Source organism: Stegodyphus dumicola, chromosome 1, assembly GCF_044657685.1.
Source record: "Stegodyphus dumicola isolate Sdum_Otavi_A_Nest chromosome 1, ASM4465768v1".
Taxonomy (NCBI): Eukaryota; Metazoa; Arthropoda; class Arachnida; order Araneae; family Eresidae; genus Stegodyphus; species Stegodyphus dumicola.
In genome coordinates, this window is record NC_140768.1 from 87954120 (window position 1) to 87967733 (window position 13614).

Here is a 13614-nt window from a genome sequence, read left to right on the forward strand (position 1 = left end):
ATAATTGTATTTTATTTTTAAATTAAATACAAACGCGAATTGTTTGCTGATCATATTATAATATAATCATTTTTTGTTGAAATATAAGAAATTAAAATTTATTATTAGAAAAAAAAAATACATGATTTATCTTTTCTTTTACATAATCTGCATAAAAGTAAAAATTAGATAATGATTTTAATACTGCTTGGAGTATTTAAATAGAGTTACAATCTCCAGCAAATCCGGAAATGAAAAAGCGCTTGATTTTAAATAGAGGGTGGATAAAAATATCCTTATTCTGCTTCCTCTGATTCAAATAGAAGGAAGCTTATTACTCACGAAAATCTTCAAAATGTTAATGAAAATATATTTTTACATCTACGTTTTCCTGTGCGCATGCTGATGCTTGCATAATATTGAGATTATTCGAAATCACTACATTCAAAATTTATAGTCTCAACAAACATTTTTGATTATATTTCAAATGTAAATATTCTATTATTTTAGATAAAAAAAATGTCAGAAACATATATTTCAGCTTCCTGTGAAAATTTAAACAAGACTAATAAATAAATAAAAAGATAACTAAAGCAGTGAATTTATTTTCAATGGTAGTAGGAATATTATGTTTGCCAATGAAAGATACTCGTTTTCTTGTGTATACTTCTATTAAAGTTTATTGTAAATATATAAAACTGTCCGGAAATTCTTCAAAAATAGTTTTTATTTGGTTAACAAAGCACGATCTCATATAATAGCGGAGATTTTGCTGCGAATCGATTTTTACCGCATTACTATTAGAAAGAATTTAAATAGCAATACTGATTTCTTTGGAATGCGTAAATTGAAGCTGATAGCTGTAGAACAAGCAGTGAGAACAAGAACTGTACACTCCCCAAAGTCCAAATAAAATAATTTTTATCAATTACATGTAATGGGTAGACCCTAGTTTCCTGTCGAATAGTAGAGCTCAGAGGTTTCAGAGAATGTTAATTGAATGCACTGCTTTTCTGGAAATTGCCCACGTGAGATTATTTTTCCTTTCGTCCCTTTTGTCACGAACGTCGAATGAGAACAAATTGCAAAAGTGGGCATCTAGGGGAACGAGATTTGAATGAATCCGTTGTGTGCCCAAAATACGCGAAAATATTTTGTTGTTGTTTTCTTTTTTTTCTTGCAGAAAGTTGGGCGAATTGTCTGGAGGAAATGCGATTGTCGGTCACGCATGGACGGTCCACTCCCAATTCTCGCGCCAAAAAGGAAGTCGTTTCCCACTGGCGGAGCATTCATAACGGAGACACCAAAAAGTATATAAGCAGGAGCAATCCTTTCATTTGCATCTTCAGAACCGCAAGAGAAAGTCCCGGTGGAGAAAGAGAGAGAGGTCCATTCGGATAAAGGTACTTACCATTATTTCTTTTTCTAGCGGATTACACGAATTGCAGTTTCGCTGCATTGACCATCACAGGATTACCAACTATTGTTTTCCCGTAGTAATCTGGATCGTTTAAAGGCGGTGTATAACAATATGAGTGCATTTAAGAGCAACTAAGTTTGAATCGAGTGCAACAAGAAGCAAAAAGATACTGGGTTCCGTGTTAGACTATTACTTGTTTCTTAAAAGTATGCGGTAATCATAGATTTCTTGGCTGTGCTCAATCTGTTCAGACTCGGTTTTTAACTGTGTAAGTAGAGTCTTAAACAGCCATCAACAGAAAAAAAAGGTACCGGCCTCTGATAATTGCTAAAATTTACAACGGATATTCCCTTCTCTTGAAAGTTTGCAGTAACTGTACAGAGGATATGCAACTTTTAGAAAACTGAGTAAGGTTTGCTATCAGTGTTTTAAATAACCTTTACGGAGTCACTGCACACAGTTTTGTCTTACAATATCTTATCTTAAAACTGCTGCAGCGCTACCGTATTTATGAATTACCTAGAAAGAATTTTGGATTATTTAAACTTAGATTTTAGCAGTCTGAGTACAGTTCGATTTCGACTTACAGAATAGCTAAGAAGAATAATCGTCACTGAAAGTCATTTATTTGATAGTAACGTCAGAATAAGATCATAAATTTTATTGTGGCTAGGAGCGAAGAATTGAATCTGTTACTCGAATGAGCCTTGGTTCCCTTTTTGGTAACAATGAGATTTTGACCTGCTTCGTTCCAGTTTTAAGCTAGAATCCTCCGATGGGGAAAGGAAGGGTTTAAAGGTCTCCCACCCATCTCTACCTACCACAAAGCGCTTGAGAGGACTTTTCTGCTAGCTGTGCATTTTAAGTGCCCCTGTGCAGTAAAGACTCTAAATATATACAAACATCCAATTCTTCTCAGAGATTCGAACCCGGGCCCATCGATATGGCAGCCAGCAACGCTTATCGGAGCCAATCGGGTCGCCAGTGTCATTTATGCAATAACTTGTCTTCATCCAGAAAATATTTCGGATTACTTGGTTTTTAACATTTTGATCTTAACTGAGTTCGATTAACAGACTGAGTATTTTTAATAGTTCTTATCTTTGACCAAAGGATACTTGTCTCTGTGATAATTACTACTAGAACAACGGAATATATGTTTTGTTTCCTAAGCCTTTGTTGTAATCATAGAAGGGATTTGAAAGTTTCATACAACTGAACCAGGATTGCTACTAATACTTTAAAATAACCTTGCGGTGCCGCTACTTACCATTATGTCTTACCTAGAACTGCTTCAATATTATTAGTGCCTTAGAGTAAAGCATTAAATTTTAACACTTTAATAATTACATTAGAGAAAAGCTTTTCATAAATTTTACGTTGAACATATTCTAGGAGAAAAGTAATTGATATATTGATAATATTCTAGGAAAAATTTAAATTATCATTTTATTTCATTTGAGCATTTAACTAAAAATATAAAATTTATTGCCTTATTTTACTGAATCATTAGGTTCAGAATATCCTAGGAGAAAAGGAAAGACAAAATTATAATTTTATTTTATTTGGATTTTTAACTAAAACTATTGCTTTATTTTACTGAAATAAAGCAATAGATTTATTTCAGTAATATAAAGCATTATGTATATTGCTTTATTTTATTTATTTTTATGTAAGTTCATAATATTCTAGAATTAAACTAAAACAAATTACTATTTTATGTTACCTGAAGTCTTAAGTAAAATTATAAAATGATTGCTTAATTTTTCCTAAACCTTTAGGCTGAAAATATGGTAGGAGAAAGAGAAAAGATGAAATTATTATTTAATTCACTCGAAATTTTATGCAAAATTATGATATTATTGCTTTATTTTTCTGAGCATTTAGGTTCATAATATGCTAGGGAAATTGTAAAAGCAAAATTAATGTTTTAATTTACTTGATTTTATTTTTTAACTAAAACTGCTTTATATTAAGAATATTCTAGGAGAAAATAAAGACAAAATCAGTTGTGTTTCATTTGGATATTTAACTAAAATTATTATTTTATTTTCCTCAAATTTTAGGTTATGAATATCTTAGAAGAAAGTAAAGGTGAAATTATTATTGTATTTTACTTCGATCGTTTTTAGATTTTAAACTTCTTATTCTTAATTTATTTTGCCTTACGTTACGAAGATAAATTAATGTATTTTGTATAAAGCTTAGATATGAAAGCTAGTTTTCAGCAAAATATGTTGACATAAATAAATCTTTATTAGGGTTTACTTACTTTCTTTTATTATGAAATAGACTTCGATTTTGAAAAAACGATATCATCTAATTTTACTTTCTCAAGCAAAGTTAAGAATTGGATTTTGGCAATAAACATAAAAGACTGTTTGATTGAGGATGGATAACCTTACGAGGAATTACTGGGATAAATTTCTCATTTTATGTTATATACATAAAAAAAGGTGTTATTTCCTTATGCGGTAAAAAGTGTTTTTGTGATGCGAAGATTTAATATCTATGACTGAGGACTTCGAAGAGTATTATGTCTTTAAAAAACTTTAAGCTTATAATAAAACATTTCAACTCTAAGCAAATACAGTGTATGAAATTTTGTGCTGTTCGGTTAAAAAATCATAAATTCTTATTTATAATACGTAATTTTTTTATTATTTTATCAGTGCCTTCCAGATAGATGAAGATATCATAACTTGTTTTATTTTTTTCAGCGACTGTTTTATTATTTTTAGTGCTTTATAGTTAGAAAAAAATATCATAAGTTCTTAATTTAATCAGTCCATAACGCATGGAGAAAGTATAAATGAAATAAAATGGTTTTTTTATTTTGATGTTCATTTTAACCTTTATTATTTGCAATTTTGTGAGCATCGAACTTCAGTTTGTTAAATAAAAGCAGAAAATCCATTTTTAAAGATTATTCTGTTTTAGTTTGTTTGGATACATACTAAAAAGTTAAATTACTAACATATACATTAACTCAGATCTGTCCTGTTTAAGTCTGATTACTTATGTGGACATATTTATACTAACAGGTTGTTTGTTACCTCAGCATAAAAATTAAGTCAAATCTGTCCTGTTTAAGTCTATGATACTTATGACGACATATTTTCTTTAGTTTTTTTATTTTATTTCCATTTACCTGTAACAATATAATGTAACTAAGGTACCACAAACATATAAATCATTATAATTATAAACAATGTATTTTCGGTTCTCTGAGATTTAGCATTTGTATACTATGATCATACATACTTGTAACATGAACATATTAAGTTTTATTTCTCAGATGCTGGGAAAAATGGGCCTGAAAATAAGAGTATTAAATTAAATTTTCTTTAAATTTTTAGTTTATTAATTATTTAATTAATTAGATAAGACTGGTGCCTTTTATTTATTTGCTTAGAAAAAATTTTTTATTTTGACATTTTTAAACAAATTTTATTTTTAAAGTTCCACAGCTATTTTACATTTATTTTATAGATATATCAGTTTTTGGAAAAGTACGAAAATTTATAATTTCAGGGAATTTAAAGTATTTTCCATTTTTAGTAATAAATCAGAAAAATACTAAGCACAGCTTTTGAATATTTAATAAATATTTTAATTTAGGAACTATCTGCTATTAAAGCATGCCTTTTAAGGAAGTTTAATGCATTTTCATAATAAAAATTCAATTTTGAGAATTTTTATTATTATAATTACGCTGTTGATTAGTAGATATTTAGTAATTTACCAGATGCACAAATGTAGTATTTTGAGTAATTAGTAGATATTTAGTATTGCTTAATCAAAAAACCATGCAATGAAATTAATAATTATTCAGAACTTTTTTATATTATTATATAAATTGCAAAATTCTTGTGAAATAAATTGAATTAAGGTTGATTTGAATAAAATATATCAGGCACTTTTTAGAAACATAAATTGTTTCCTCATCACCCACAGAAACTATGAAATTCCTACTACTTTGGTATGAAGAAGAAAAATTACAGAATCTTTACTTTTATATGCTTAATTCAATACAAAAAAATAATTAATTTAGTGATCTGTACTTTAAAATTATTAATTAAACTTCCTAAGACGATTTGTAAATGAACTCTTGTCTCACTAAGATGATTCAGAAATGAAAAGTTTTATGAAGCCTAATTAACCAATGTGGAGACTTGGAATACAAATTCTTTTGACGGCCACGCCTCTTCAGACTTTTTTTTTTTTTTTTTTTTTTTTGATATAGTACATGTAACTGCGAATTACATAAAGTGTTTGATTAAATATTCTAATAATTCAACATTTTTTTCATTTAAAGTTATTTGAAAAAACGTATTTCACTTTTTGTACAGCCTTTTATACCTTGAGTGCATTTTACTTATTGTTTAAAATACTAACTAATAATACAAAATATGTATAAAATACTTATACTTACGTAATACTGCTTATGCTGAAATACTGAGCTTTTGTACAAAATATTTAGATGCATATGTTGTATAAAATACTTAAACTTTTAAAACCAGAGTTTTCTTTTTCTTACGTCGTAAAGAAATCGTTCCTTCTGACGATTTCGCCCAACATGAAATGGAAACTTTTACTACTGTTGTAGAATTTATAAAAGGATATAACAATGTTAATAATAGTTTTAGACTAGCCTGCTAATAGTGCGGTTTCAAAAAAGGCATGGATAAATTAATAAGAAGTTTCAGATTTTGTTCTTGCTTTTAATACTTCCTTTTAACATTTAAAACTGTAAGGTACATACAAGTTTATTCCAATTAAACAATACTCCAGGTTACCGAAGTTCCCTTGAAAATGGAAAACCACTGGACTCATGGTCTGTTTTCCCTTGTATAAAATTAGGCTTCGGTCATTGAACTATCACTACGGTCAAATCAGTGTTCATACACTTTTCGAAAAGATGTAAATTTCAATGTCACTCTGAAGTGAAGTTTTTAAGAAATGACAAACCAGTGTATAAAATAATTCTTTTTTCACATTAGATGAGGATCCATCTTAAAGTCTGTGCCCTTCTTCTCTTGGTGACGGCAAATTATATTGCTGCCGAGCCAGAACCCGAACCGGAACCGGAACCAGAGCCAGAACCTCAGTAAGTTTTATTCTAGATAATTACACATTTGTTTAGCTTAAACAACGTTACTAAAATTTAAATTCAGTTTTATTTTAAAGATAAAAATATAAAATTCATAATAAATCATTCAAATAACGTAGCCTTTTTAAGGTATCTGCCTACGTTAAAAAAACGATTTCGGCGAAAAAATTCGATTTTTTTATTGCCCAATTTGAAAGGTCAATTTGGTAGGATTCCGAAAATGGTTCATTTTTACGTTTGTGATAATTAGAAGAGAAGGTATAGCCAATTAACTGCACTGGAAGTGAAAGCAGAAAGACCGGAAGTGCCATTTAAAAGGCTCAACTTAAAGGTAAACAATGTTGTTATCCGTGTTTTTTTTTAACTGTTTGTGTGTAAAATTGTGCTAAAACATTTCATTTTAATTCTGGGTACTTTTTTTTTGTTTCTGGCAATAATTATTTGCCTTAATTCTTTGAACTGGGACTGGCAACATTGCGGTTTTTTTAACTGAGTTCGGCAACATTGCGATTAGGTATAAAGACTATGTTGCTGGGTGCATATATGGCCGTTTTAATTTTTTAATTCAGGGTATCTTGGATTACTTCATGTGTTTGAACATTTAGGCATATCAATTGAACAAGAAATGATTAAAAATTACTTTGGAATTGATAACGAAAGAATAAAGAACTCGAAAATTCATTCGTCGCTCATTTCGAAAATAGCCAGAAAAAAATTAAAATCAAATAGGAAATCAAAATTACTTAAGTATAAAGGTATGGAGGGTGTGATGTACAAATGTGGAGAATTTTAAGTGTGTAAATACAACAGAACAGTTTTTCTGTTAATGTGAAATCTTTAAATGCGTTTTCTGAAAAACTAATTTTTCTAGTGTTTTTACATACAAGAAATGTAATTACTCAAAATGTTCTAAAGATATCTCTATTAAATTTCACTAAAATGTTTTCTATATTATTTATTAGGTTTTAAGCTACAATCTAAGTAATATTTATTAATTTGATTGTTTTATAAGTATTTCTATATAAAACGATAAGAAATATTTTACAAAAAACTGTGTTTTTTCATGTAATTACACATGTTTTAGTAAATTTTAGAAATATCATATACATTTTAGTTCATAACACAGATAAGTGTTGTAGTAGTATACAGTATAAAAAAAATTTAAATATATGCTGTGAGAAAAAATATACGGCATTTAACGCAAGTCTTAAATTCTCCTAAAAATTTGCATAAAATTGCATATATTTCAAAAATTTATAAAAATATTTCTAAAAATTTACCTATTTTCATGATTTGATATCATATTTTGACTAAATAAATATATATTTCATCAGAATTCTATGTTTTTAAAAAAAAGTGCTCCGAACGTAGGCAGATACCTTAAAACTTTGAAGAAAGAAAAGTATGTTTTTCAGCGAACAGAGACTTCGTATGTTTTGGTGGGATAGTTGAAAAGGTTATGCTTTGAAGGCAAAATACTTAGTTCTTCTACTACGTTTCTAACAAACGTTCACAATTATTGCGAGTGTACATTGTCTACTAAACGTTTCATCAGAATTCATCAGAATTCTATGTTTTTAAAAAAAAGTGCTCCGAACGTAGGCAGATACCTTAAAACTTTGAAGAAAGAAAAGTATGTTTTTCAGCGAACAGAGACTTCGTATGTTTTGGTGGGATAGTTGAAAAGGTTATGCTTTGAAGGCAAAATACTTAGTTCTTCTACTACGTTTCTAACAAACGTTCACAATTATTGCGAGTGTACATTGTCTACTAAACGGGATAAAATCTAAAATTTCAGGGATATAATGTGTTTCTTGAATAAACTAAATATTAGCTTAATTTTATAACTGCAACTATCTACCGAGATCTACATTTAGAACTTATAATGCAATCAGTGCATTGCTTCAGTAATATGTATAAGATGGCAAAAATGCTACTACTTAATTGGTATTCTCTTCGTTATGAAAGAAGTGTTTTTATTTCATTTATATTATGAAAATAATTTATTTTTAATTTCAGCCATGAAGGAAAGCAAGTGATCATATTTAAGGATGAGACGGAGCATTTCCATCATCATCATCACCACCATCACCATCACCACAAACATGGTCACGACCATAAACATGCACATGGTCATGAGCACAAGCATGGACACGAGCACAAACATGCACATGAGCACAAGCATGGGCACAAACACGAGCACGGCCATAAGCATGGACATGTGCATAAGCACGCCCATGGTCACAAGCATGAACACGGGCATAAACACGGCCATGCACACAAACACGAGCATGGGCATAAACACGCCCACGGCCACAAACATGAGCATGCCCATAAACACGCCCATGGTCACAAACACGCTCACGGACATAAGCACATTCATGGGCACAAACACGGACACGAGCATAAACACGGACACGCTCACAAGCATGAACATGGTCATAGTCACGGACATGCACATGAACACGCCCATAAGCATGGACACGGACATAAACACGACCACGGTCATAAGCACGGACATGGGCACAAGCATGGTCATTTGCACAAGCACGGGCACGGCCACAAACATGAGCATGGACATAAGCATGGACATGGACATGCTCATGAACACGGTCATAAACATGGCCACGCTCATGGACACAAGCACGGCCATGCTCACGGGCACAAGCACGCACATGGACACAAACACGCTCATGAACATGGTCACAAACACGGTCATGGTCATAAACACGGACACGAACATAAGCACGGCCACGAACACGCTCATGGTCATAAACACGAACACGGACACAAGCATGGACATGGGCATAAACACGGGCATGCGCACGAACACGGACATGGTCATAAACACGGGCATAAGCATGGTCACAAGCACGGGCACGAACACGCTCACAAATGGATCGGCTACATCACGGGAGGCAAAGGTTTCCATGCAGAACCACACGCAATCGAGGAACCCAAGAAGCTGCACCACAGTTTCGACGAGGAGCCAGAACATGGTTATGGGCTTGACATCGAGCCTGAACACCATAGCATCGACGAACCAGAGCACGAATTCTACGAATCCAAAGCTGTCGAAGTGGTGGCACCCCTTACAGGTTTCAAAACAGAAATCAAGCATGAACCCCTTCTGGGTGGAAGCCAAGGCATAACGACAGAATACCGACATTTTGGCGCCGCTGCAGCCTCTTCACCCCTTGTAGGGAAATTGTGAACGCTTCTTTAGCTTTCCTCCGGGTATGAAGGAAGTTTTTGAACTGCAGATTGATTTCCGAGTCCAATGCATGAGTGATGAGGCTGGCCAGTTACTTATCGGACTTTGAAAATGGGAAGTGATGATCACATTTTCTGTCAACAAGAACTAAGTCGGTGATAAACTTGAAGGCGCAAGCCAGGTATCATTTTGTTTCAGTCAACGATGATATTCATCGTTGAAGCTTCAGGGTATGGGATGGACGTATTCAAATGGTTTGTTGCATGAATCGAATGCATGTAATTTATTTCTTTACGAGAATGTAAAATGAATTTTCGTTACAGAAAATATAGGAAGATTAGAATAAAATAATTTATTTTATATCAAATGACTCCTTTTTGTTCTAAAATTCAGCATCAATCCCAGAAATAAACTCTTTATCTCTCATTAGTCGCAATAACCAAACACGTGAATAACATTTACAATAATTTCAAAAGTACTTAAAAGTAGAAACATTAATACATAATATGACGTTTACAGTTAACTGCAATACAAGGTCGAACAGAGAGCAGTTAAAAGAATATGGCAAAGAGATATAACCCATATTATAATTAACATAAAACAGTTTATCCGTGTTTTTAAGCAGTTTTACTTATACAACAAATTCATTTGGTTTCATAAATCAATACTAAACCGCCTCTCTCTGAAACACATCCGCACTCTCTTCCCAGTCTATCATTATCAATGGACCTCGATTTAGTAGATTCACTTAAGAAAATGTCTTACAGAATTCTATAAAAAAATCCAATATTGAACTTCTTTAGAGTTCTTTAGAATTATGTTCAGTTTTCTATAAACAAGATCATCTATCTTCTGTATAATTCCATAAAATTTTAGATACAGTTCTGGTAAAATTATGTTTAGAGATTCTTGAGAAATACATGTAGATATTCCAGAGATTATACGAGAAAAAATTTGCATAAAGTGTCTAAAGGACCCCTGCATCGAATCAACTAATAGCATTTTACTGAAAATATCGTATTCCGTTAATAAAAAACTGGGCCATCATTCTAGAGATGTCTCAATAGAATTTCTAAATCTAAGTTTTGAGATTATCTTTTATGTGGAAAAGGGGAGATAAAATCTTTCGGAACCGATCATTAAAATGATCGGTAAAATTATTAATATTTTATTTTGTGATTTAAAAAATATTTATATGAAAATAAAAACATTTCAAATAATAATTAAATTTAATTAAAATTAAAAAATCTGATGTGTACACCACATGACATCCTTGTACGGAATATTAAATTATACGCATTTTTTCTTGAATTTCATTTAAATTGATTGGATTGAAATAAATCTACTTCGTCGACATAAACCACAATAGAATAAATGCACTCTTTAAAATTCACTATATTTGTTTACTATAACGACACTCTGAATGCCCAAAATTTACATCATTTCAAGAATTATCGTTGCCACATGTTCTATTCAAATACTATAATAAAGCTAAAACGATGTATGAAAGTAATTATGCAAAAGAAACAGTTTTCCACAGACGATTTAGTATTTCTCATTCAATTAATTCAGCTCTCACTTCGCGACAAGGCAAAAATACATAAAAACTCAAAATATCTGCATTAAAAATTACGAAGTAAATCTTAAACACTTATTTCCTCGATGAAATTCCAGAAAAGATTAAGCATGATTTAATTCGCAATAATAAATGAATGCGTTATTTTTGTGTTGCGAAGCTTAGTCTCTCTAGATTGGCAACAAATCTACGATTCTGCTATTTCAAATGTAAACAAATATGTCCGCCATGTTATTTAAAACTTAACCGCACTTAAACAGCTTTTAAATTGTTGATAATTGTATAAATATTGCTTCCAGAATTACGAAAGGCATAAAACCCTTAACCGGAAGATAAAAACAACATAATGCAATCATTTTTAAAGCAAAAAATGCACAATTTACCAACATACAAGAATGGAAAAAACTGAGCAGAGTAACAGAGCGAGCATATATATATATAAGATATAATGAAATAAGATGGATACGCTAAGAAATAATTGGCAACCTCAAAATTGACTATTTTAAATTTGATGTTCGCCCCTCCCCGCAAGTTCATCTGTTCTCCCGAATTCGAGATCTTTCCACTTTACATAATAACCTAAAATTAACCAATAGCAGCTTAGCTGTACTTATGCACCTACGTAGTATAAATACTGCATCACAATCAATTAGGTCATTTATTCCTTTCCATAAATGCGCTGCTATGCTTTCCTGTCTAAGATGACATCTTACTTTTTAGCATGTGTACATAAAAATTATTGTATGATCAAAAAGTAACTTATCTGCCAAAGACTATGATCAAAAAGTAACTTGTCTGCCAAAGAAATGATTTGATATGCGTAAAAATAAAGGTGGTGATTCTTAAAATTCCGTTTTGTTAGCTTCGTCTGTATGCCTTCATTCTCAGCCATGACGACTACGCATTAAAATATCACACATACATATTTATATATTTTTGGTGCGGCCGATTGCAACCAAAATACGAGGTGCATAACTACATGTTATAGCAATTCTATACGCAAATTTTCAACTTCCTGAGGCGACTGGTTTTTGAGTTATGCGAGATACCCGCATATGTATGTACGTACTTGCAGAAGCTACACAAGAACTCTTCTGAATCCATTTTAAATCAGCTTTGTAAATTAGGTTTGGGAAAAATAGCCCTTTATACGTACAGCTCCTTACATACAGCTATCACGAAAAAATATCGTTAAATTGCATTCCATAGCGTTTAAAAATGGATATTTTCGTTGAAATACGACACCCGGAGTTTTTTGTGATTACAGTAATTCCTTTACTTCGTAAAAGGAAGTAAAAATTACTTTTCTTATCAAGGGTATATATGCAGTAGTTGAAAACAATTTCAAGAATTAACTTTTTTTACTTACTGCATAAATTTCATCTGTTAATTAATTTTGTGAATTAAACTGATTTTACTGTTTCGCAATATTTAATTTTATATTAAGTAAGCAATACTGTACAAAGAAATTGCACAGAATGTTATATTAATTTATAAGGTACATTAAGGCATTTTGGCATTTTCTATTAAAAAAAATGCCTTTGTAAAAATTACGAAATAGTTCTATTTTAACATCCCCTCGGATCATATGCTTAAGAAAACTTTTAAGTTAAGAAAGTAAGTAAAAGTTCAGAAAATCTTAGGCTAATTATATAAAGTAAAATTAAAAAGCGAATGACTGAAACTGACCTACATAATTCCTTCTAAAGTTGAACATCATATTTAGGGGGTGTGCACAAATCGAAGAGCATTGTTTGCACTTTACGCAACTAAATATAGAATATCAATTTAGAAAAACGTTTCTGACTTTAATACATTAAGTGACAAGCATTTCTATGCAATTTGTCCTGAAAAATTCGTTTGAATAATATTCTAAGGAAATATTCTTTTAAAAAGAATATCTTAATCCTAGAATATAATAAAATTCCTTGTTTAGAAAACACTGACAAGCTTCACCAGTGACATATGCACAATTTTTATCATTATTTGCCGAAATTAAAGGTAAAAAGTATTTCTAGTTTACTGACTTTTTTGCATAAATTTGTTTCTCAAGTAATAAAACTTTATAAGAACATAAATAACGCATTTCTAGCGTTTGAAAACTTATAAATTACTTGAGTGAAAATTCTTTTTGTATACCAGTCGCAACAAAATTATAAATTAAAGAATGCTACACACTAGTAAATCACAAAATATCATTGAATGACACTTAAGGAAGAATATAAAAATCGAATTATTTTAATTTATTTAAACTATTTCGAGGTAAATCGAAAATTCCATTAAATATCCAAAATTTTGAATTTAAATATCTC

The 13614-nt window shown here is 30.9% G+C and overlaps 1 protein-coding gene across 1 annotated transcript; it reads left to right on the forward strand.

Moving 5' to 3' along the window:
- Window positions 1-1258: 1258 nt before the first annotated feature.
- On the forward strand, window positions 1259-10093 carry LOC118198760 (uncharacterized). Its single transcript, XM_035370519.2, has 3 exons — window positions 1259-1382; window positions 6403-6509; window positions 8532-10093. The coding sequence occupies exons 2-3, from the start codon at window positions 6403-6405 to the stop codon at window positions 9724-9726; spliced, it is 1302 nt and encodes a 433-aa protein (XP_035226410.1). The 5' UTR covers window positions 1259-1382; the 3' UTR covers window positions 9727-10093.
- The last annotated feature ends 3521 nt before the right edge of the window (window positions 10094-13614 follow it).